This window comes from Uloborus diversus, chromosome 5 (genome assembly GCF_026930045.1).
Source record: "Uloborus diversus isolate 005 chromosome 5, Udiv.v.3.1, whole genome shotgun sequence".
Taxonomy (NCBI): Eukaryota; Metazoa; Arthropoda; class Arachnida; order Araneae; family Uloboridae; genus Uloborus; species Uloborus diversus.
The window spans coordinates 140,137,473-140,165,048 of NC_072735.1; the positions used below are offsets into that span (position 1 = coordinate 140,137,473).

General features: G+C 32.3%; 1 protein-coding gene across 1 annotated transcript; it reads left to right on the forward strand.

Annotated features, from left to right (window-relative positions):
• The first annotated feature begins 2,412 nt into the window (after positions 1-2,412).
• LOC129223167 (D site-binding protein-like) lies at positions 2,413-27,523 on the forward strand. Its single transcript, XM_054857735.1, has 2 exons — positions 2,413-2,857; positions 27,219-27,523. The coding sequence occupies exons 1-2, from the start codon at positions 2,413-2,415 to the stop codon at positions 27,521-27,523; spliced, it is 750 nt and encodes a 249-aa protein (XP_054713710.1).
• Positions 27,524-27,576: the final 53 nt, after the last annotated feature.

Here is a 27,576-nt window from a genome sequence, read left to right on the forward strand (position 1 = left end):
GAAAATTTTTAAATATTTTATTAAAGAAATGTAAAATAAAAGAGAAAGACTCAGTTAACGTAGATAAATCATTCTTTGCGGAAAATTCATCAGTAGGAATTTTCTTTTTATTATAACTTTTATTATTAATTTATGTATTTTTTACTTTTTTTTAACGAAAATAATGTAAACTTATGGAAAATTCTTCTATAGTAAAATAATTTTATTTATGTGTAAATATCGAAAGCTTTTCCGCCTTCTTATTTGTTTCTTAATTTTAAGAAGAAGGAGCCAGGAACGAAACTTATATGAGTCGAACTGCACTGCTTCGTGTGCACAAGAAACTTTTAAGTCGATATTGTTAACTTTTCGTGAAAAATTTGAATGAAAATGGAGCTAGAAGTCTTCTCATGCTTTTAGCTTCCCTACCAATCACAAGATTTGATTCATCTGCATATGTAGCATTCACAATAATTCAATACTTTTCCATCATTCCAGGACTGCGATATCATTTTGACAGTTACAGAGAAAATATTTGCAAGTAATAAATATTTTACGACAACTAATAGCAAAAAAATTGCATATAGTTTACAAGTTGTGTGAATTTGAAAACCACTTTATCTAAAGAAGTATCATTCAAGACAATGGGGTTGCTTTCTTCAATCAAAAGTACTACTTTTAGTCACTGAAATTGATAGAATAAGCAAAAAAAAAAAAAAAAAAACATGGAGCGAGAAAAAAAAACTTTCATTTTCATCATCATTCTCTGAATTTTTAATTAATTTTTTTTAATGTCCAATTTTGAAACTGAGGCATGGTCTTCAGGACTTCACATAGGATGGGCTTTGGCGCATCTGTCTACCGCGTTTTTACGTTATGATAATCAAGAAGCGAATTAAATATTGCGCTCTACGCTTGCTATCAACCATATCCTAGCCACTACATATGAGTAAAGATCCGAATTAAATATTGTGCTCTGTGAATGGTAGTTCATGATTTTTGATGTCATGCGCAGAAGCGTAAGCAATGAAAGCGCACCAATTAAAATAATTTTTTAAAAATATTAAGCTTTGTCAAATTATTTAAAAAATTATCAGATCCTATGTTTCTAAGCATGCTCTTTCATAAAAAAAAAAAAAAGAAAATACTGTTGAAATTTCGGAAAAGACCCCATTACTCAGTTACCGGTCAGAGAAAAACTTTTGCAAGTAATAAATATTTTCTGACAAATAACAGCAACAAAAATTGCATTTAATTTACAAGTTGTGTGAATTCGAAAACAATTTTATCTTAAGATGTATCATTCAAAACAATGCTATCATTTCCCATCATTCCTCGATTAAGATACCATTTTGACAAGTACACAGTCCCCTGCCGGAGAAAAGATACGCGAGTGACAAAATATTTCCCTACGACTGACAGCAATTTCTGTCTGTCCATCTTGACTACACGGGTCACGCTTCATAAAATGGCGCAACAATAAGAGCGACTGTAAATAATAAATTAGGAGGGATTTTTTCATAACTCCCCCCTCTCCCTCCCCCGCCAACAGATTGGAGCACTACTGCCGTGAGTAACTCCGCGTGGTCTTGTGCGGCCGACCCATGTGACCAAACAAATGGTGACAACTCATTAAACAAGCAATATAGGGGCTTAAGGCATCATTACCGTTCGAAACCCTGGGGCAGCCACAGCGGTAGGTTTCGAACAGATTGGAGATCGTATCGAGCGTGATAGAACGTTTAATGCAGTGAAAATATATTTACTGGTATTTTATATTTAAACAGATTTTTGTATGTAAAGAAGTATTTCATGAAAAAATTAATTTTTAAACTTTTTCGGATTTTTTCCCTTCATAACATAGCAATATAAAATAAATATAAACCGTATGCTAAAAGAAATCAAAGTTGGATATTGACTTAGAATAGTTCCTTCATATTATTGAGAATCATGAAGTACATTTCTGCTTGGATAAGTTAAGATAACTTAGCTACTGCCCAAAATTTTCTTCGATATTTTTAGTGTTAAAGCATTGTAATCCTAAACGTTTTAGCTTTCACTGTTTAATGAACATTGCTTTGCATGCAAAGAGGAAGAACTGAGAGAATGATGGACTAAAGCAACTTAAAAGGACGACTATTACAAGCGTTGTGTTCTTGCCAGAAATAAGAATCTACAATTAAAGTAGTTATTAATTTCTTCCAACAAAGTCCTATACGACTATACGGTGATTTGTTCATCAAAACATCTATTGAACAGAGTACTTGCTGAGTTCTGGCATTGATATAGGAATCTCTATGACTACCTTTTAGCAAAAACAATCAACCAAAATATTACGGGTGAGTAATTTTACAGTGATAAATAAAACAGACTATTTTAATCGACAATTATAATTAAAAGTAGTGCATACAACAAAACAGGACTGTCTGAATCATGGATTCTCCGAACAGCAAGGCAGACACGATTCCTACTATTTGTAGTCACATTTTACCACAAGAAGCGCCATCGCGTTACCTACCGTTTCTGGAAGCAGGTTTCTGGCCCGGTACAACACCCCTATCACCCTTTTTCGTCGGCCCCATGAACAGAGAAGTACCACCCTTTTGGCCTGTACCTTGGCTTCCACAGTTGTGGTCCCCTTCCCAAACTTCAAAGACTGCTAGTAGACCAGTGTTACCGCCTTCTGCAGCAACGAGTCCAAGTCCAGAAGGATCTCAAGTAACTAATGGATCTGCTTCAGAAAATGAAGTAATAGCTTCTTATAGAACCTCATCTCTGAACAGTTCTCCAGCAGTTAATGGGAGTCCACATCTAAGTCTGCACCGAGCAAGAGCTCCCCCCATCGTTGATCCAATCCTTGCATTGACGTCTATTGAAGGTAACATTTATGTTCAATGAAATGTTTTTAATGTCTTAAAATACCGGACGTTTTTTCTTAATGTCACTTTTTTCGAAAATTAACAAAACTCACAACCTTCTTATTTACAAATCATTTCTGCGAAAATTTCTAAAACTTTAGAATCGTATACATTTTGGGTGAGCTCTTGGGGAAAATCATATTTTTATACAAGTTACCAATAAAACATGGAACCCAGCACTCTATAAAATTCATAAAAATAGAAGGTGGTTGGTTGATTCTATTAGTTTTAATGGCGCAAGAGCTTGAATAGGCTATACTGAGCCATATATAGAGTGCCTAATACTAAAATAAAGCATTCTATGGAAAACCTTAGTCATTTTGTGCATAACCGAAACATGTACATTATATGATGTTCAGAATACACATTCAGAATCCCCATAAAAGTTAAAGAAATTATATTTTACACATTGATTTGTTTAATTGTAAAGAATTTCATCTGCATATTAGAATACAAAAGATATTAAAAAGTTAAATGAAAGTAAGATCGAATCCTAAGTCATGAAAACATAATAGTGGAGTTAAGATGATATAAATTACCGTTAAAGAAAGTTTATTTAAATGGAAATATTTTATTCTAAAATTGAAAACATTTTTTCAATTTGTTTAATACATGGTACTAACTACTTACAAATATGAGATAAAATTGAATTAGGACATTATAACTGGCCCCTATTTCCACACTAGCGAAATAATCATTGTTTGAAAGTCTATTTTGTAAAAGTTATAGATCACTTAGGTACCAGGATAAACTTTCAAACTTTAAGTTTTCAATACAGATATCCATTTCAGTTACGTTTTAGCCTATTCCATTGTTTTTTGTTTTGTTTTTTTCAACTGACTCCAGTATACTTTAGGTCAAAATGATTCAGTCGAGTTACTTTCAGTAGCAATACTAACTTATAATCACTTCTGACCAAAATGGTTCGATTCAAAACTTTTTAATCTAAAACAGTTCAAGTTTTTTAGTTAAAAAAATTAAGTAATCAATTTGGTAGTACCATAAAAGCTCGAATTAAATGTCGGTATCTAACTCAACTTCTATCTGGGTATATTTCGCTATGTTTTTGTTCAAAATGCTTACTCCAATGGGCCTCAATCCGGTTTGCTGCAATCCAGTATCATTCCATCTCGCTTTATTATAAATAAACGACTCAGTCATGCTTGTTTCAATCCAGTGTTATGACTTGAATTGGTTTCAATTCAATATGATTCATTCGGATTAGCTTTAATCCAGCAAGATGTTTTGTCAAACTGACAATCCAACACATAATTCAGTCAAATATAATTTAATGCAGTATCGGTGTGAACATTTTTCAAATAAATTTTTAAAACTAAATCTGAGTCATGTATAATGACGCTCCTTTTAATTTTAAACTAATCTCACTAGCTGGGATCACTTGCTCACTTGTTGAACAAAATGTAGATAGTCAGTTAGCTCAAATAACTTCAAACTGGATTGAATTGTTGCTTCCTTAAAGTGACTTTGATTTTTAGTATTTCCCAGTAACTGGAGGAAAATTCTTTTAGTAGAAGAAAATGATACAGAAAAAAAAATTATTCCTTCGTGGAAGAGAAACAAAAATAAAGTCATTGTTGTTTTTAGTTTCGAGTACAAATAGTTCAATTTGAGAAGTCCTTTTTTTCAGCTGCAGTAAGGCTATAAAATAGTAAACAGAGGTTGTTTGAACTTTTTTTTGAATTGCTGTAGAAGTTACTGGAAATTGAGTAGGAATATAAAACATTAAGGAATTTCTTTCCGTCGATAAATGTTACCCTGAATAACATGATTCGTACGCTTGCAAACAAATTACTTACTAACTTTGGACGAACTCTTATAAGTTATCGGAGAAACCTCAAATTTTCAAAAATTAAATCTGAAATTAGTCTGATTTTGTGGAGAAGCATAAATGAATTTGGTAACTCAAGTTATAACAAAAACATAATGTTGACTTTGAAAAAAATGAAACTGTATTCATGTGTTAGATTTAAAGTTTTCTGAAAGATAGTAGAAAACAGAATGCTATTAATAAAAATTTTATCATTAAAAATTGAAGCCTTGAAAACAAGAACTATATACATCGACTTGAGAATAAAGACGATGGTATTTGAAGCAAATATATTTATCACAGAAAAATAAAACAGATTTTTTCCGGCAGAAATAGTATCCCATTTACCTTCTACTTCGAGATGTTTCTAGGACACTACAGGTATTTTATTGAAAAATTTATAAATGTTCGCGTTCGCGAAGCATGCGTATATATTCTTGTGGCTTACACGATTCACTCGAGTGAATATTAAAGAAATTCCAGCTTACAATTTCCCCTTTATGAATTCGGTTTTAGCTTATGACTCGAAAATATCCACAGCATTAATATACCATGTCCTATAAAATTTCAAGATGATTTGCAGCGCTCAATTTTTAGAGATCTTGTTGAGCATATATGTTTAAGTTTGGTACTGTTCATTTTAATTCCATTTCAATTCAAATTAAAGTAAATTCAAAACAACATTGACTTACTTGCACTTCTTAATCTATTTCGGTGAAATAAAGTGGTAAGTAACGGTTTCAACAAGTAAATTTTGTTACTTTGTAATCATCATCTAGTTAAAAAGAGATTGCTTTGCTGAAAACTGAGAGAAATAAGAATCTGTTATTTATACATACAGTTGAACGAAATTGCAGGTCAAGTGTTTGTATTTAACTCCGGATTTTATGTTAGTGATAATTACAAGCCTAAATGCGGATATAAGATGCAAAATAAATTTCGCATGTTGTAGAAGTTAAAATTTTTGAGCATATCTAAGCTTGGCAGAGCAAAGAATGGTGAAAAAGAAGAATGAAGATTTGCAAAAGAAGAATGTTTTTAGCCTACTTTAATTTTTAAAAAGCTTTCTTGAAGAAAGCTATTTTTTTTCCAAAGGAACAAAATTTAGCAAATAAAAAAATGGAGAAGGAGAAAAAGACCAAAAATGGATCAAGCAGCATTCCTGCCAGGCACAATTTTTTGAAACATAAAGCCCCTTTCTCGTTAATTTTCAGCTTACACAAGATTGAAAACAATCAAGTTCGGTATTTGGACTAAAAAAAAGGGTGAAAAAATTGCTATTCAAAGCATATTAAGACTATTTGGACATTAAAGAAATAATAACAAAAAGTTAAAGTGGATTAGCAAATGCGAATTTCTTTCAAAAACAAATTCTGAAACAACAAAATATTTTAAAAGTTATTTCAGATAACGATCTATTAGAAGTTTAACAGTATCATTTTAATAAGCAAATTCTAAGTTGAGAGCCTAATAAGACAAATAAAATTCAAAATGGCACATTTTTAACATCATTATACAAGATTGAAAACAATTCTAAGTATAGATGAAAATAAAAAGTTTTAATTTTGCTTAAGTTTGAAGTGTAATTTCCTGTTTTGAAATGTACGTCTAATGCAGGAGATTTTTTTAAAAACACCAGTCTGAATCGAAGTGTATAAGTGCACAAAATTTTGGCACGAAAAACATACAAATAAAAATTACAACTTTTGATCACTATGTAAGGTAAAAATCAAGAGATTACTTTTTTCAAAAGTGTAAGATTTACCATATCAAGGACGCCCATATGCAAAATTTTAAAGGGGGGGAGAGGCTGAGATATTTTCCCCAGTTTAGCAGGATATTTTCTCCATAGGAACCGATTTCAGTACAAATTAAAGTTATTAAAATTTGACATTTTTAATAACTTATTCATTAATTGCTAGAGAAGAAATGTTTTTACATTTTTGCAAAGAAAAAAGTACTAAAAGCAAGGAAGTTCTAATTTCAAGGGGGCAGGCTCGAGCCCCCTCTTGCCCCCTCCTATATGGGCACCCTTGTACCGTATGCTTTTCTTTTAAGAAAATTTAAAGGGGTTGACGATTATGATCTAGTAAGACCTGGAAAAATCGTGTTTTTATCTCACGTTTCAAAATATTCATATAAACTAAAACTGTGTCTGATTTATTTTCCACACATTAAGTAAGCTTATCGTCGTCGCAGTGTACAATTTATAACGAAATACTTCCTGTCCGATTGTATTTCAGCCTAAACTGCAACCGGCCATGTAAACTTGGTTTAAATTTAACTTTTCAGTCAAGCGCGCGATTTTTTTTCTACCAAGTTGCGACAATGTGTTTCACTTCCGATTAAATTTCGTTTGGAGCTGCAACCATATGTGTAAATTTACTTTGAATTGAACATACAGTGGTTTCCAAAAGTGTTCGTACACTTTGAACTTTTGTAGTAAAAACAAATTAACGCGAAACTGAATTCGAATTTGTAGTCCAATATTTTTTCACATCATTCCTATGTCGTTCTAAACAAAACCCAGCAGTTTTTTCAAAATATTGACTAATTTTTCTTTTTGAAATGATTCAAGAAAACGAAGAAACAGAAAAATAACACCCCACAAAATTCATCGTACCCTGAAATATTTTCGAACAAAATCGTGATTAAAATTATCATCTGTCGTTTTTTTATTATTTTTGCATTGTGTTGGCACCTAAAAAGTCACTTAGTTTTAATTTTTGTTTGTTTATTCGCTAATATTCTGCCTATTATTTTTAAATAGCTGGTGTTCGTAAAAAATAACAAACACCATTATAAAAATTTGAATTTTTTTATCATCGTAGCGGTAAATCGGTTCGAAATATCACTAAGTTAGTTAATTTATAATATTCTACAGTGAATTGCGAAAAAAAATGCTTTAATTAAAAGAATTTGAACGAAACCAAGTTAAAAAAGGGTCAACCTGATAAGTTAACGGAACGTGATCGGAGATTTACCGTTAAAAATAATAATGAAAAATACACATTTGAGTGCATTAAAAGTTTCTGCAGAATTTAATGAAATATTTTGCGTTTTAATTTCACAACAAAAATTGTTCGCTGAGTTTTCTGACGAGCTGGATTAAATGAAAGCTCTTTCCAGAGATTTTTTACTTTTTTGTTTGTGCGAAAAACGGAAAGCTTACGCTTTCCGTCGCAAAACCAATGATAAATAAGCTCAAAACATTTTTGAATAACTCTTATTTACAGATGGAAAGAAATTCAACATTTTTATTTCCAATGTTCTAAATTTGTAAGGAGACGACAAAATGAGGAATTTAATCTCAAGAACTTAGTTGGTTAAGTTAATCAGGACGGTGAAGGTGTTTTTGTGTGGAGTTGCATATCAGCATCAGGATTTGGTAGTTCGGAATTTATTGACGAAATAATGAATCATGTTGTTCATTTAAAAATTTTAAAAAATAATTTTAATTTATTAGCTCAAAATTTGGTTATTGGAAGAAACTTTTTTTTTTTCAAATCAAGATAACTTATAAGAAGCACACGATTTTCAACGTTTGCGTTTGGTGCTTCGAATATTGCTCTTAAGCTTAGAAATATCTCCTCAATAGCGAGATTTAATCTTAATGTAACATATTTAGAAATATCTGGAGGTTAGATTACGAAAATACGGTATTGAAAGGAAAAGCGAACTGGAAACAGTAAGACTCGAAGTATGGATAAACACTTACCCAGAAAGTGCACCAAAAAAAAAAAAGGGAAAACAACGAAATTTATTCCCGGACGTTTAAAATCTGTAGTTTATATTGCATGATATTCAACTAAATAACAACTTAGTAAGAAGTTCGATTATTTATTCATAAATAGATATTTTTTCAAAGTGTACGAAGACTTTTGTGAGATAAAGTTTCTAGCACTTTTTGATTAACTATTGACTTCTTAAAAATAAAGTTTTATCATGCTATTAAAAAATTTTATTTAGTTTTTTTTTTAAATAGATCAAAGATTTTATAATTATATAAATACCAATCCCAAAAAATTAATTTTAACCAATGGATAGGGGCGTATTTCATTGAAAATCGTAAGTGTACGAACACTTTTGGGAGCCACTGTATCTCCTAAGCGTACAGATGATTTTCATCATTACTGAGGTCTTAATACAGCTTTTACTCTAGTGCAATTGTTTTGAAACTGCCTCAAGTGAACGTGAGTTTTCAAGGTACACCACTAGAACTTCTCAGAGTCAAACTTAAAATTCAGAAAATAAAGCACAATAATTCGGGACTAGTGTTTATTATTTTGAAACTCCAACGAAGGAAAAAATTCAATTTAAAGTTAAGTATTTCTTGTTTAAAGGTGTTATAACTCATTTTCTACTGAATTGAGGCACTTCAATCACTGGCACAACAGCAAAAGCTTCGGTTTGGGTATTTTAAACAGTCTTTCTAATGGTGCCAAACTTAGAACGAACGTGAAAAAAACAATTTTATGCCTTTTTTAAGGTTTATAATTGGAAGGATATAGATAACGGAAAAAGTAGAATTTTGGGGAAAATGCTTCAAAATTCACGCAATTTTCTTTTTAATTCCATAAAAATCAAATGACGTTTTGACGCTAGACTACTCACAAAGAGTCAGACATACATACATGCACAATCATCCGAAAATTTTGCTTTATTCTGGTGAAAAAAAAAATATTAAATCTTATCTAAATAAAGAATTTTTAGTGATAAGGTATTTAAATAAATTTATATAGTATACGTGTTTTTTTTTTTTTTTTTTTTTTTTACTTTCATTTCGTCTCCTTTAAAATAGGTTTACGTTTTTTTTTTTCTTTTTTAATTACAACTTGTATCAGTAACTTTTATTTAGTATTAGAACTGCTGCATTTCATTGCAATATTAGCAGCATTTCTTATCGCCTAAATAATTTACATATAAATGATTGTTTCGTGTCCTATGATATAGCTACACTTAAAAATATTACGATTCAACAGTGTCTTTTTGTTTGTATAAAACTCTGAAAAGATTGACTGTAAGTTATGTAAAGTTATAAATTCTAGAAATACTTAGGCTGCAATCCTTGATTGCGAAAGCATTTACTTTCTCAGAAATTTTCAATTTCTCTTTTTCGGGCTCTTATTTTTGCAAAAAATATATTTTTTGAAACTACTAGAAGAATAAAGCATTGTAGAGAGTAACTGCAGCATGTGGGATTTAAAGTATCAGAACAAATGTTTTAATAATTGAAAAAACTAACGAAATCCACTTTGAAAATTTGTAGAATATTCAAACTCATTTTTTTCTGAACTTTTAACTTCTAGTTAAAAAGAAAACTGCTCTTGTTGCGTGTAATAAAAAATCTAACAAAAAATTCAATTTCGTGGTTTATTTATAACAGCTAAAATATAATTACTTTAATAACTTACAAATCAAATTAGATATAGAGCAACCAAGTCATTTAAAATTGAGCTGGAGATTACCCAGTTTAAAGTTTTTGATCTGTAAGTAAATGATAATGGAGTAAAGTTTTTAAATAAATTATTCAATCTAACTACATTACTTCCAAAATAATATGAAACATTAGGAATGTAAATAAACTAATGAAATAGTTAAAGAAAACATAAATGAAGAGAAAAATGAATAGCTAAAATAATCTAAACAATAGAAAATTAAATAATTCAAAAATATTTTTTAACTAAAATTTATGTATCACTTTTAGTTTGTTTTTACTCTTTAAAAACAAAATTTAAAAAGCTGAAGGCATCTTAGCAAAAAATCCAAAAGAAACATTAGAATATTATAAGTAATAAAATGCATCTATTTAAAACATAAAAGATACCACTGAAATCGAATATTTTGCGGATATCTTAATCCTAACTCACAACAAAGCAGTTGGTAAAATATTGTATGCAGGAAATACCTTTTAAGAAGACAGCCGTAACATTAAAACATAATCACAGGCACGTATGAAATAAAGGAAAATAAAATAATTCTAAAATAATTTGTTTTTGTTACCTATGTTCGAACCTATGTATGTGTGTGTGGATGTTAACTTATGTACTACTTTCAATTTGTTTTTATTCCTTAAAATCAAAATTTAAAATGCTAAAAGCATGTCTAAAAAATATCCAAAAGAAACATTAGAATATTATATGTATATTAAAATGCTTCTATTCAAAACATGAAAGACCCCACCAGAAGTCGAATATTTTGCTGACAGCATAATCCTCACTCGCAGTTAAGCAGTCGATAAAATATTGTATACAGGAAATACCTTTTAACTCGACAGCCGTAACATTAAAAATAATCACAGACACGTATCACTTTCGACCTCTGGGGCCAGATTTCCGCTCGCTGTGTCACGCGATAAATGCCGACTTATGGCATAAAACTATTATGCAAATGTTGGGAATGGGAGAACCCCCGTAGCTAGCTTTTAGAGGGGTGGTTTTAGCAGTGCCAGAATCTGTTCTAGTGCTCTCTTTTGGGGATTTAGCTTTTCTAGGCATTTGTCTTGTCAGTGGGTTATTTTGGAGCGCTGCACTACTGATGTATGTTGTGGAATGTGTAAAATGAAATTTACACATTAAGGCTTTTTATTTTTTAGGTATTAGTAGAAAATAGCGATTCACACTCAGCTTTTTTACTAGGTGACACATTCAGCTATTCCGATTGGAATCGCGACAGAAAAGGTATTAAAAATATTACTGATCCTAGTACGTCTGTGGTAAAAATAAATTCATGTTTGAAAAAATATTCACATAAATCTTTTACCAAAAAAAAAAAAAAAGACCACGTGGAAAGACTAAAAGAGCATCGAAACATCGAAGACGCATCGGAACTTTCCAGTGTTTCTACTACAGGACGAATGCCGCAAAATAGCCGGAAGTAACTTATACCAACATTTCGAATAGGTGCGCTAGAAACAATGGGAGTTTTAGCATGCCCCATAGAAAATAAAAAATTATTAAGTAAAAACAAAAAACCCGACTGCGTAAAAACCAAAAAAACTAAAAAGAAAAATGTGTAAACCCAGTAGTTTAGAATGTTATTAAGTACTACTGAATAACCACACCGTTGAAATAGTTTTATAACCGTACACAGATAAGACAAATCATAAATTTAAAAGCAGAATAGAAGGATCAACAGTCGGGGCCTATTTAAATTTTATAGGGTTCCTTGAATCAGAAAGGAATAGGCCCCGACTGTTGATCCTTCTATTCTGCTTTTGAATTTATGATTTGTCTTATCTGTGTACGGTTATAAAACTATTTCAACGGTGCGGTTATTCAGTAGTACTTAAAAACATTCTAAACTACTGGGCTTACACATTTTTCTTTTTAGTTTTTTTGGTTTTTACGTAGTCGATCGAGTTTTTTGTTTTTACTTTATATTTTTTTCTTTTACACTTTTTAGTTAATTTTCGTTGACTTAGTTATTATGATTATAAGACGGTACATTTCGCAACCTTGTCATTGCATTGAGAGAGTTTGTTTGTATCGTGAGGTTTATTAAGTAACTTGCAGTGGTCTAATCTACTGATAATTAGTCCCTCTTGGGACCTAACTTGGCTTAAAGCAACATGTGCTTGACCTTCAGCAAAAATGCGTGAACTTAAGTCAACCACAGCACAGCTATATAAATAGCCTGTATAAGTAATGATGACGCGTTATCGGAAACGTCGTCAGTCAAATCTTTCTCGCAAAACTAAACGAGCTGATGTGTGCATCACATGACTTCTTTTTACTCCAATTTAATGTCATTTCCCCATTATTGGCAATTTTAATGTGATTCAATTGTTTACTCTCTAAATATCACCAGCAATGGCCAAATTGAAACCAAATTTTTATATAAAAAAAAAGAAAAGAAAAAAAAGCAACATTTGTAGCCAAGTTGGCGACAAAACTTGGCGACCAAAAGACTGGCGATATATCGCCAAGTGTCCGACAAATTATAACACAACTGGAGTTTACATCGAAATTAACAATGATTTTCCCCAAAAAAGGAGAAAAAGACTCCCTTAGGGACATCTGAATGCAACCAAAAGGGAAGGTGCACAACTAGATCCCACTAGGAGCCTACGTACCAAATTTCAACTTTCTAGGACATACCGTTTTTAAGTTATGCGAGATACATACACACACACACACACACACACACACACACACACACACATACGCACATACATACGGACGTCACAAGAAATTTCGTTGTAATTAACTCGCGGGTCGTCAAAATGGATATTTTGGGTGTCTGTACGTTCCTAGGCTTATATCCACGTGTGATCGGGTCGAAAAAAAAACTCAACATTCATTTGGGGGTGAGAAAAATGGAAATTAAGGCCGATTTTTTAGTGAAAATTTTTTCGCGAGAACAATACTTCCTTCTTTGAAAAAGGAAGTAAAATGCCTCTCAAGAAAGTACACGTCGCGAAACTCAGTCTCTTGAATCAAGACGAAAACAAATGCAACATATGTTAGAGATGAAAATCGAATTGGTAGACTTTTTTTTTTTTTGGTGCTTATTGCAAGGGTTTATTTTGATGAGGACTACATCTGAGTGTCTTGCCTTCGTTACGCATAATATATTTTTTATTACAGTGTAGATTACATATAAAGAACACATGAAAGAATTCACATCAGAAAGAAGGGAAGTACATCCGGAGCGAGGGTGTCTTGACTCACCGCCTCAAGTGGGAGAAGCAATCGCTTAGACCAATCGTCCACTGAGACCCCACTTAGTAGACTTAGTAAACAAAAAATTCAGGCAGTGAAAACTACCTGCATTTGTCGCACGCGCGTAGCGTGCGACACAGTGTGCGACACCCAGCGTGCGCAGATCGCAAACTGACAAAATGGCAACTGGTTTTTGAAATGGTACTTTTGATTACTGTCATATGTTTAGTGACACTCCCAAGGTTAAGACAAATCGATTGACGTAAGAAATACCAAAATTGGCCAAGGCGTTTAGCCTGTAGAACGCCGTATAGAAACGGACATACATACATAGACTGATAAACACATTACCCTCCTTTGCGTCGCTTACGCGCAGTCGGGTAAAAAAGAGCAATTAATAGAAATATATACTTTTTTGTGCCAAAAATGTAATGAATCATATATTATGGTATCTGTATGTTTCGTATTCGCTAACACATTTGAATTTCTTCAAAAAAAAAAAAAATAAATAAATAAACATGTGCTTGCTAATAGCGAGGAAACATTTATTGAGTGTTTCACTACATAAAATCTAAACTATTCATGATGAAAATTATACAATAAAAAGTAAGAAAATTGTATGTGTTTTTTTTTCTTTTTGTTTTTTGTTTAAGTGAACAAAAATAGATAAAAACACTTATAGAGTAAAACGATAATAAAAATACAACATCACAATGACCAAATTTACAACAAAATGCAGGCAAGTGTTTTAGAGGTTACAACGAACTTATTTTTTAATACAGAGGAAGTGAACTTGCGGATAAAAAGACCCATTCAACAAAACATTTTTTTTTCTTAATTATTTTTTCATCTTCAAGCTCACTCATATTGCATTGCAAAATGGGTGCAATGTAACTTCGAAAGAGGTGTATGCAGTTTGTTGCAGATTTTTGCATTTTAACGTTTCAGTCATCTTTGACTTTTAAGCACAAAGGTAATTGATAATTTCTCTTGCACTGAGCGTTTCATTGTATAAAATTGACATTTGACCAAAAGAAAACTTAGCAGTAAAAAGTACTTTTTTTCTTATCCCTGTTAAAACATGAAAATTTAATTATAACGTAGCAGCATATATGCATTTTTGCATTTACAAATTTATTTTTGTTATTTAGTTGAAAACAATCATGGAAAAATAACACGGAAACACTGAGGATTTCACTGCATATAAACTATATTTGTCAAAAAGAATACTTTAGAGTGAAACTGATCCCTTTTTCATAATATGACAAGTTATCAACATTCAAAGTTGGGATTAAAGCTTTTGTAATTTCGTGAACTAATAACGCTTTCAAAAAAGGAAACAAGAAGTTCCCTCTAGAACTAAGAGACTCTACTTTACCATACTACCGCATACAAACATCAATTTTCTAGCATCTGGTCAATATTCTCTTAATCAGCTAAGACTGAAAATTATGTCAAACATACTCTTATAGCATTTAAAGTTGGTTTCTAACAACAAAATGTGTTTCTCACATCTAATGAAATATATACAGAAATGTAAATAAAAGAGCAAATAAAGTAGCATTTTTTAAACAAAGTAGCAAATTTATTTTTTCCTATTAAAAAATTCTCTAATCACTTTCAAAAAAAGGAAAAGAAAGAATGAAATGAAAATCACATCAAAATAATAAATTTTACCTAAAAAAAAGCGCTTGCTGCTCTTTTTCAGGGTAAAACTAAAGCACTTCTGGTTTATTTTTGACCGGTTGCTAAAAGTTTTTTTTTTTTAAGTATGTTTTAGAAAATCAATAAATAAATAATAAAATGTCCTCTTAAATAAAACTTTTCGTAAAAAATAAAATAGTCTGCACAGGTCTTTCTTTGTGTTAAAAAATAAAGCACTATAAATTCTTTTTTATATCCCGTTGCCAAAAACAAAATTTATTAATCAAAATTTAGATTGACAAAAAAGAAGTCATCTCAACAACCTTAATTACTTCAGAAAAAAAAAACAGGGTGTGGAGTCGGACTTATTGTGGATTTAAAGAATTCGGGGTTGGAATCGGGAGTCGAAAGCGTTAAAATTCAAGAAGTCAGAGTCGGTCATTTTTCCTCCGGATCTGTATTTCTACCATGCTACGGAGTCGGAGTCAAAGGCCCTTTAATTCTAATAGTCGGAGTCGGGAGTAGGTCATTTTCCCACCGACTCCGCAGTCGTGGTTTGCGCTTTGCATTCATTTCATTTGAATTTAAACTTCCGTCAATGTTAAGTCTACGAGATATAGTATTTCAATTTCTATTAATAATTTTTCTCTTTTTCTTGAAACCCTAATTGAAAATGTATTCAAAATCTGCACAATTTTTTCACATTTTTTGAACCAAAAAGAAAGTTTTTGTGTTGTTATTAATGGCTATTTTTTTAATTATTAAGTTAATTCCGTAAAATTAGATAAATTAAAAAAAAAATCTTTCCAATGCATGTTTTTCATCAAGAGCTTTTACTGACAAAATTTGTTTGCCTTTATATAAATACGTAATCTATATTGGTCCTTAATTTCCCCGTAAGAGTTTACGGGTTTTTTTTTTTTTTTTTTTTTTTTGAACTGTTTAAAACTGAATTGTTAGGGGAATAGAAATACAGACCCACAAACCTACCAACATACCCCATATCAAAACCTTATTTCCTAATTTCAAATTTTTCAATATTTATTAAATTCTATTTAATTTTGACTTTTTTTCAGCGTATTTTAAGATGCATTAAGTCTTCTTTCATGCTTTTTTCTTTTACTTTTACAGGAAAGTAGGCTAAAAAAGATTCATTAAGATGTTGGTTGTTCTGAAATATGAAGCTAGTATGGGTTAAAATGTAAATTGAGAACAGATCTGCGGTGCTAAGCAAAAAAGTCGGAACTGCACGTTTTATTAAAATTAAGTTACGGTCACCAGATGGTTTTTTGCCACATATTTCACCTAAATACAATGTTTTATGGTCATTTGCCAATGTTTTTTTTTTTTTTTTTTTTGAAGTTGCATTTGAAGCAAATACACGGAGGCTCAAAACTTTAAATAGCAATTTATCATTTTGGACTCTGCTGCAGATATGACTTTTGCGCTTAGCACGGCCGAGATAATGCTATTTGGATCAATAACTACGCAATTTATTTGAGAAATTTCTACAGTTTAAATTAATATTGCCTAATTATTTAGCACTTTTCTATTAAAAATTTGCTGGCAAATTTCATCAGTTTTCATGATTAAGAACTTTAAATTTAAATTGTTACAGCATGATTGCTCAAACGGAATGATTAATTAAAAAGGAGTATATATTCATTAATTACTATCAATCACTTGTTGGATTTTTGACTCTTATCTCAAATTTTATCTGCCAAGTTATGTATTATTAAGATTAATCAAACTATTATGAAGGCTAACCTTTGGCTTACTGGCGGAAATGGACACATCCATTAGTTTTAAAGTATGTCAGCTTTCGTAGCTATGCGCTAACCTCTACCTCAAGTAGAGTCATACTAGAATGAGCGAAGCAAGCGCGTAAAACTTTTACTTTTCTCTATATTCAGATAAACCCGTCTAAACTCATAGAGTAAAGAAATTATATAGAGCACCACTATACTAGGAAATTGAAGTCAGAAGTTGCAAAAATATATCCCAAACTCCTTAGCGTCTCGTTAAATATATTGAGATACATTTGATTCAAAACATTCCATTACTGGATCTCAGTTGGTAGTTAATTTAAGCTTAGATATTGTTACAAGTCTATGAAGCACGTTATGGAAATTGCATTAAAACATGAATTAAAATGCAAACCAATCGGCCAGATACATTATTCGGTTCCATCGCGACATTGGTGATAACCATTCTTGAGAAGCAATTGTGTTTATCATAACTAAGCCTGTCTTCGCACCGATGTGTCCCATAACTCCGGCTTCAATTTCATCTCATTTTTGCCCTAGACATATAATATCTCTACTCTATGTCTTAACTGGACATTTGCCAGTCCATAGCAACAGTGGTCAGAAATTAACTTGCGCGAATATAAGACAATAATTTGTTTCTATTTTCAACTAACAAACTTTGTCATCGAAAGTCGTGTACATCGTGCGATTGAAAAACAATAATTGATCACTCTCCATAAATAGTGACAAACCAACAATCCTTCAAATTTAACGTCCACCACATTGCTTCGTTTGTTTTTAAAAATATGCGGAAGTTTCCCAGATTCCCTCGAAATTTGAAAATACCAGCAGAAAATTTGCAGAAAGCCTCAACTATTGAGACTTCAGATCGCGAAAATCTTATGATTTGATCACTTTTACTTAGACAACCCCATACCATTGTATTTGTAATATTTTTATCTAAATTTTATACATAACTTATGAGAAAATTCAAAGAGGGTGGATCAACTAAAGTCGGATCTTAGGAAAATACTTTTACGGCAAGTGCGTGCGTGTCAAAGTTTGAAAATCTTACAGTTTTGCTATATTCTTCTATTAAAGAATCCAAGACATTTAAATATTCATTGAACATATTATTATTTTTTTACTTGAATTTTCATCCGACAACAAAAAGTTCAACGCGGATGTCTGTCTTATAATATTTTGCACATTGTTCGTATTATTTTATGTGTTAAAATTATTTCAAATGGTATTCACCTAATCACACAACAAGGTCACAACCTAAATATTTAAGCATTATATTATAAAAGACCCATGTATTATTAAAACCGCACTAGAAACACATGGATGTCGCACGTTCCCCATCTCTGATATAAACTTTCAATTTTTAGTGTCTTTTCGATATTTGTTTCTTAGTATTCACTAAATAAGTGATCAAGACTCATGAAAAAGTATAATATTATTTTTTACAATGTTAGTAATTTCCTATTTCGGAGTTGATTCTATTTGTTAAATATTAGTTTTTTAATCGCTATTGATTTTGTTTTGTTGCATTTTTAAATTTAGTATGAACAACATATACAACTTTTAATGAATAAATGATAAGCAGGTCGCAATAATAAGGGTGTGACTTGTATTTAAAGACACTTATAAGGACACTATTTCCTATAGGATTGAGACTCCTGCAGACCATGATAAAATCCCTTTATACAAATGAGACTTGATCCTGTTCCCTAAATTTCGTTTTTCTTAAAACAATATTTCATGAAATCTATACATTAAAAAAAAAAATTAATATTTTGATTGGGAAAAGGCTGTTCTAAATATGTGACGTAAATTGTTTTGTTCCAATGATTCAAACAAAAGTTTTGAGCTTCAACAAAAAAATGGAGATCACTTGTCCCCAGTCTCCCCTACCGGAACGACGTTCCGGTACTGACCACCTGATCATCCTCAATTCACCCCCGTTGTATATGCCTGGAACATACTACAACGGCAACACAAGACGTTTAGCTTGAATAAAATTCAATTACTTTCACAACCATGATCACAATGAACAAATTCCTGACGATTTCGAACACCCTACCCTAGAGTGCACTTAGTAAAAAATATTGATAACAGTTTCATAATTTTTGTAACTTTCCCCACACAATCCCGCCTAACGAATGTCTTGTTTGCAGTTGGGGCTCGCTACAGCAAGGGGAAAGGAGCTTGGCGTGACCAATTCACAGTGTCACGCTTCGTGACCCGCGGCCTGGCACGTGTCACCTGTAACTATACGTGACGCCAACCCCTCACTTGTAATCACAGTCGAGAAAGGCTGACTCCGGCTGCTATCATGCATTCAGCATTACGCAGATTTTTTTTTTTTTTTTTTCTGTCGCTCTTACATTATTGTCATATATTTTTTTCCATGATCGGCCACTTACGGCTTCCCAAACGGACGGTGTGTAGGCGAATAAGCAACACGGGTAACGCGAGATATAAATTAGGAAGCAAATAAATACACGTGACTTGTATGTACGGCACTTAAAGTACAGAGTTGCATGTGTTTAGATCTGATTTACTTTATTGGGAGACGATAGAAATATTTCATTGGCTTTTTATTTAATGCATTACAAATCGCCCGTCATGGTATGACGGGTGAAAATTGCTTCTCTTCTTCTACATTTTAAATAAGCAATCGCCTGTTTGATGATATTTTGATACTTGAAATTTTAACCCTAACTCTAGTATATTAACCCTAAACTCCAGTATATAGCGTTCATTGTTGACCATTCTTTCGTTTCTTCGTTACCCTGAAATGACACAGTCTTACCAGTAAAACAGTTAAGTTACTGGATCGAGTTCAGCCTTGTCACAATAAAGCCTTTTCCTGCATTTTAAACATTACCAAAACATATTAACAAATTATCATGCCGTGGCGCGAGTTTCAATGCTGAAATTCGCGAGTTACTCGATCATCGCCAATTATTTATATGAGGATTTGCATAGATCAGTGTCGCAGCGGGGAGGGGTTTTCAAAATCTCCAGAACCTTAAGACGTAACACATATCGTCGGCACCATGCTAAACTAACGAATTTGAAAACTAGCACTTTTCAGAGGAACCAAAACCATAAGTTTTTTCCAGCTGACGTGTTTAGTTATTTTCAATATTTTAATTTTCATAGATAACTTTGAGAGTAAATCTATTTTTTTAAGAAGTTATAACCATTAGGTATCCCTTTTTGAGTGATACGGCAAACCATCGAGTTTGAAAAAAGGGCTTCACGATTTTTTACATTCATTAGTTTAGCATGGTGCCGACAATATAGTTGATACTCATAAGGTAATGCATATAAATGTGAAAACTGTTATGGATAACCCCTCTAGGCTCCAAAAGAAATCTGATTACACAAGTAGGCGCGAATGTAGAGGGGGGTCATGGATCGTCTCTTTAATGACCAAAGACAGCGCCTAAAATGTTGTAAAAAACTCGTCCTAGGACTCTTTTTATGGTCAAAAACTACATGTATGACATCCCCTCTACCCCACTCCCTTCCGGAAATGACCTCTTCCAAAACCAGAAGCAGAATCCGTCTTCACACAAGTGGGGTAAGATGTAAGAGGGATGCTAACGGATACTTGAATGAAACAAAGGGAAAGTTTTGAGGATAATATTATGAACTCAAAAATAATAAGATAAAAATGACGAATCGAAAGCGTCAAAAACTCATCGGTAACCTATTACCCAATCGTTATATAAAAAAGTGTATCTAGGATTTTTTTTTCACCTACTGCACATCATATGAAAACCAAAAACCGACTTGTACCCTTCCCCTTCCCACTCATATGAGAAATTATTGGTCATTAATAACTAAGACTGAGCTGTGAAATGTGTTACAGTTCAATACAGCACTCATAATACGAGGCGTGTTTTTAAAGTAAGTTCCGTTTCTATATAAAAAAGGAACGAGTACAGATAGAGCTAAGTAATTTAGTGCACAAAAATCTACCACCCTTACGCTATTTTTCGACATTGCTCCCGTGATTTTCCAAGCATTTGTCATAGCGTGGTACAGGTTTTTGTATACCTATTCGTACAAAGTTACCGCCCGTTTAGTCAACCATGAGGACTCTTACAGGGCTTTGGCTGGGGCGTTTTTGAACATCCTCTGGTCTGCCCTCACCTCGCTCGCAGCATCTTTCATTTGTTTCGGCATCTAAAGTCTTTCCAAGGTGGTCTGTGGCACAACAGCAATAATGAGCTCAGAGAACATGTTATCCCTTGGCTGACTACACAGGCGGCAATTTTCTATGAATAGGTATACAAAAACCTGTACCACGCTATGACAAATGTTTGGAAAATCACGGGAGCAATGTCAAAAAATAGCGTAAGGATGGTAGATTTTTGTGCAATAAATTTCTTTGCTCTATCTGTACTCGTTCTTTTTTTATATCAAAACGGAACTTACTTTAAAAATACGCCTCGTATATCCATATAAGTTCTTTATGTGAATGTATGTGTGAACCTACTTGAGAAATTATTGCCCCAGTGTTAAATGTTTTAGTTTTTAATGTAGAAACTCTTGACGTACTCCTCAAAACTATTCACATACATCCAAACAGTACAAGTATATCACTAAATCGTTTGGTCCAGTTATGAAATATGTTCTCACTTCAGTTTAAGACTGGCATCTCAGTCATAGACACTCTTCATGGTGCTCTTATGGGTATAGTACGTAACATCGGGAGTACTCCGTGCCACACTTTGGAATCGCCACTGTAAAAGAATGTTTAATTTTTGAGTCCATTGTTAAATAGAGGCTTATTAATTTTTTGTAAATTTTCTGGAACCATTGAATGAAGATTGGTAGTATAAATGAATTTAAATTTGCTGATGATTTTAACTAAAAAAACAGCACTATAAGGAACAAATTAACTACCTTTGTGCTACAAAATAAAAGTAAGAAACACAAAATTTAAAAGCTCAAATGTGCATTTATCGTTGTTTTTCTCACTATTAAACAGCAGTATAGTTTTATAAAAGAATTAATTAAAGTTTCTTTTAAAAAATTAAATAAAAATAGACATACTGAAAAAAATATCATGATTATTTCTTAATAAATAAAATCTTCTGGAACGAACTGCACTAAATTTCATAAAAATTATGCACACCACAACACACTGAAGTTATGGCATACATTATAACGTTCTGCTACAATTTCACTCAGAGAGTTTTATTTTTACCAATAAAATAATGGTAAAAGTTACTAAATCATAATTTGTAAGACAAATGTAACCAAAATCAAGTTTGAACCACTTACTATGTACAATTCCCAACGATACACGCAATCTTACTTTTTTAAAACGTGGAATACGTTATTCATACATATATTTTTAGATTTATAATCAGTGCTTATTTTACAGATATACAGAGAGATGAATAGGTAAAAATATCTTCAATAAGGCAAAAAACATTGCAAATATTGCATACAAGTGTTTCAACGTTACAAGGATCACTTCGTTCCATGCAAATATCGAAGTTCCAAAACGGATTTTTAACAGGGTTATTACACGAACAGTGTAATATTTCTTTAAAAATATAAACATGTTGCAATCAAATGATCACGTTGAGATTTCTTTGACGCAAAAACTATTTACCCTCCTGCACTCCTTATTGAGATATGACGTTTCAAAATCTTCCAAAATTTTGAGAAAAGCGCAAAATTTAAAGACCTGGAGAGAAATGGAAGGTACCGCACGATTTCATACAGGACATCCATCTGCAAAGCGTGCGAAAGGTGTTTTCCATTTCTCACCGAGACTCGCTCAATTTGGTGACTTTTCTCAAAATTTTGTCAGATGTCAAGACATCATATTTCGAGTGCGGGGACACAAGGGCAAATAATTTATGCGTAAGAAAACCTGCTTTACTCTGCTCTTTTGATCGCTACCATTTAAAATTTTCTTCATTATTATCCTATCGTATGGTTTTCTGGTAAGTACGAGTTTCTCCTTGCAACCCCAAAACACGCGCATGCAATAATTTCCTTTTTTTTTTACTCCATTTAAATCGAGAAGTTTATTTTCAGTTCGAAGATGTTGCTAAAAATTTTTCGTAAGGGGTGATAAACAATTTGCAGCTTTGGAAATAATGACGACATTTGTGTTCATTCAGCGCCACCTATGACGTACGAAGAGCTGAAGAAAGATAAACTATGGAAGTCAGGAAACTTTAATAGATAATTGCGTGCTGACATACTTTTCGTTCTCCCATTTGAAGACTAAGGCACGTTCGAAATATAAAAACGAATTACCTCAAAGAACAGCTACTATGCTCTTGTTGTACTGCATAACAAACTTACATCACGAACTTAGCCTTCTTGCATCAGGCCAAAATCGAGGATGGAATTCTAAGCAGCTGGTGCATTATTTAACATTTCGCATTGTCATTCTGCTCCGCCTTTGAACTTTCTACATTAGTTTAAAATGGGAAAGCGGCCTTATGGTTTGAAGTGTAGAGTACTAAAGTTAAAGTTCTAAAGCAAAACTGGTATATTTTCTTTAAGTTCTAATTGATTTTTCAAGGAGATTATTTCAAAACTTAGAATCAGTATACTTTTTATAGGGAAATTTTGCTTTGAAAAAATTAATTTGTTAATTCAAAAAAATGTGGTGGGTTTATTTGATTAACTGCTGTAAAGTTTGGAATCAGTGAAAAAAAAATTCAATTGTTGTTAATTTTAAAAACATTTTAACAACGCACACAAAAACATATTTGCTGGAAGTTTACTAATATTTCCTATTCATGAAAATATTGTCAATGAAGTTTTCGTTCTTTAATCTTAATAAAAGAAATGCTGGAAACGATTGTATTCAACAAATCGCTTTTTATAATTTTGTCTCTAAATAAAATAAAATGCAGTCGAGTTTAATGAAGTACATTAACGAGTAGTTTTATGCAAAAACATAAATGAATAAACAAAGAAATAGTAATAAATGGCGTTAGTAGGGGAAATAAACATACGAACACACAAGCTTGTGCTATTAAGAAAAATATTTATGAACTTTTATTTGGAAAATAAAATAAAAATGCGAATCGTATTCGTACAGATTTTTACTAAATAAATATCAAAGGACAGTTCTAAAACATAACTTATTGTGGTTCTGGGACACACACCCACATAACACTATAACCATAAGGATAACACTTTTTCTCGAGTAAGATGTATCATGTTATTAATCGACTCCTAATAAAAGTGATAGCGGATCAACTATCATGATACAAAAATCATAACACACAATGTGATCTAAGAATAACCCAACTTTTTACAGATAAAATTAAATATGTTCGTAATATGTTTCAAAGCTAATATTCATTCAAAACTGAATAAATTTAACTCAGTACAACGTTTGAACGGTGCATCAATTTTTCCATAAACTTTTTGAATTCGGTTTTTGGAATGCTCTTTATCAACTACGTCACGGTTGCTTACCTGGCTGAAATATCATCGTTAAAAGCTCCTTTAGTTGCAGTTTTTAGTTTCAAAAACAGGGAATAGTCACACGGTGATAGATCAGGCGAATACAGAGGGTAATCGAGGATTCAAATCTTTTTCCTGTTTCTGAAACTGAAAATTACTGCAATGAAAGTAGCTTTTTACGATGGTGTTCCTGTCATTCAAGAAGCCGTGACACGTGTGCTAAAGAACATTCCGAAAACCGAATTTAAAAAGTTTGTGGAAAAATTGCTAAATTTCAAAACGTTGTATTGAGTTAAATGGATCCTATATTGAATCAATATCAGCTTTAAAACATATTACCACTTTTATTTTATTCTATTATTAAAAAGGTTTATTTTCAGATAACACTGGGAAATATTAAATATATATGCTATTGTTTCTGCAAAGAAGTAGGTTTAACAGACGACTAAATTTCGTCCGAACCCTTGCCAGAAGCCTCTGACCAGATTGATGTCCGAATTAAGAAAAAAAAACGTCCAGATTTGAAGATGCTAATTCCAAAATATTATTTTTTAAGAGATAGTAGGGGAAGGTGGGAATTTATAGTGTCCCACCTTGGGACACCATAAATTTCAGCTTTAATTTTGCAAACAGAAATTAGTTCTCTTAGGACATCATGGGAGAGAGCAGGATCTACTCTTCAGTGTACTTTGGAATTTCTCCCATGAACAGGAAAAGACTGATCTAATTTTCTTTGTTTTGAAAGGTTTGTAGTTGGATTAATAGGTGGTTTCATTATTAAAATGTTTAAGTAGGAAATGAAATAATTCCAATCAGAGCATGTGGGAATTAAAATATATCTTTTCATAATAATTTAAAGGTTAAAAATGTATTGTGCTGCTAAGTCAACTTTTAAAAGTTAATATTATAATAGCAATCTAAGTGGGGCAGGTTGGGACACTGTCCCAAGCTGCTCCACCAGTGTACAGTACAGAAAAAGCCTATTTCACTGTACTTAATAAATCTGATGAGTTTAAATGAACTAAAATTGTAAAAATGGCTACTTTTATGAATAAATCGATTTTTCTTTCTCGGTAAAGTTTTAAAATATTTAACAAACAGAAAAGGTGAGATCTGGAAAAGAAAACAGGAAGTTCCCTGCTGTTGATGCGTCTGCTCTTGAAACAGCAGCAGAAAATGTTCTAAGTAATAAGATTTCAATTATTTAAGATGACAATTATTAGGACTATTGTTGGTGTCCCAAGGTGCCCCTCCTAGTGGGGCAGGTTGGGACTTTGCAATGACTTTTAAATTTTTTTTATGAAAACTTGATTTGATGAAATAATGGAGTAAAATAAATTTTCATTGAAGCGAAAGTGTCTAAATTGCATGTTCAGCTAAGTTTGGTGAAAATTGGTTTGAAAATAAAATTGCTAAAAATATTTATCTAAAGAGTGTCCCAAGGTGCCTCACCTTCCCCTACATTTTACTCTATACTCTCTCCTGCCTTCAGCTGTACCGTATTCAAAACAGATAACGAGAGTTGCAGAGTCGGTAAGAAAATGACAGACTCCGACTCCTGGATCTGAGTCCTAAACTAAAGTCTCTGACCTCCGATCTTTTTATTCCAAAATCAGTCCATCTCCGAATCCGTAGCCCTGATAATAACAACGTCAACTTTCAGATATTTTTGATACCTTCATTTGTAACCGTGTTGAAAATACTTGAAAACTTGAATAAATAAAAAATGAAAAAAAATTTTAAGTTACTTCACTTTTTCTGCTTACAGCAGTATAGTAACTCTGTGCAAGTGAGTGTTTAAAAAAGTATAACACTTGAGAATGATAAAAGTTTCTGCTTAAAATGAATTTAACTCTCCAAACTCTAGAGAGGGGTACATTCTGACTCATGATGGAGATGCCTTCGAAGCGAAAGAGTCTGGTATTCATTTCTGTAAGCACTTACCACTGATTGCATGGCCAGAAAGTAGCCTTAGACTCGACTTAAGAAGAAGAGTGAAAACATTTAGAAAGTTAGTTGTGATCTTTTCGAGAGGGGGAAAATTGAAAAACTTCGAACTCGCGCAGAGTTCGCTTTATATTCAGTTACAAAACTTCCGTACCTTAAAAAGTAATGCAGAATTTAGCAATAGCTGTGAATGCCCCTCCAGGATTTTAAATTACATTTCACAAGATTTATGGCATAAATTTAATTTTGCGTAGTAAGGAATACAATTAGATGAGAAATAACATAGGCAATAAGATTAGAAAATTACATCCTTTTAGATCATAAAATTATAAATGGGTTTTCTTAGCTTAGACAATTCGATTTATCTTGCCCTAACTTTTTTTTTTCCTTAAGAACGATAAAATGTTGATCTCAATCATCCAGTTCCCTGTAATTGATTTTAAAAAAAATCATTCCACATATTCTTCCTCAGTCATAGTCTGCGCCTCTTTTACATTTTGCACTACATTGTCACTTCCCATTCAAATTAAATGGATCATGCAAAGATTTTAAAAATTATATGCATTTAATGATTCAGATTGTTATTATATTTTGAGCATTAGTTCAAAGTATTTAAAAATATTATTTGCTGTCGAACTACCAAGAATACCTAGTACAGTAAAACCCGTAAAGTTGATCACCCTTATTATGTTGGCCACCTGTCTAAGTTGTCCGCTTTTACCAGATACAGAATTAGTCGCCGCATATCGTATACTATAAACTCTATGAATTGACCACGTGTTTAAGTTGACCACTTAACTACTGCACCACAAGTGATCAACTTACACAGGTCCACTGTAGTATTTTTATTCGAAAGTTGCACTATTTATTTCTCTGTTTAGTTACGTTTGGTATAAGTTTTTAAGTTAAGAACTATGTTTATCTTGACAGAAGTATAGTTTGGATAAAACTTCTTTCAGTAAACCCTATTGAACAACTATATATTTGTAATTTATTTTATTAAACTCACGTTTTGCTTTTACAGCATCCCCGGTGATATCAAGAGCATTGGCATCAACATTACCTCGTCGACCTCGCAGTGAAAAAAGGCCAATTCCAGAAGAGCAAAAAGATGACAAATACTTCGAAAGGCGGAAAAGGAACAACATGGCTGCCAAGAAATCTCGTGATGCGAGAAAAGCGAGGGAGGACGAAATCGCCCTGAGGGCATGCTTCTTGGAGAAAGAAAACGCCATTTTGAGAGCCCAAGTAACCACCCTGAGAGAAGAAGCTCAATCTCTGAGACAACTGTTGCTACAGAAAAGACACTCGGAGTGGTGCAAAACGTAACTCTTGAGAAACTGATCGTAGAGATGAATCATACGACTCAAAATTTTCTGAGT

Excerpts from the sequence above, each read along its gene's own strand:
- LOC129223167 (XM_054857735.1), top strand. The coding sequence starts at position 2,413 with ATGGATTCTCCGAACAGCAAGGCAGACACGATTCCTACTATTTGTAGT. Across the intron at positions 2,858-27,218 it reads TGCATTGACGTCTATTGAAG|CATCCCCGGTGATATCAAGA; the intron begins GTAACATTTATG and ends TTGCTTTTACAG.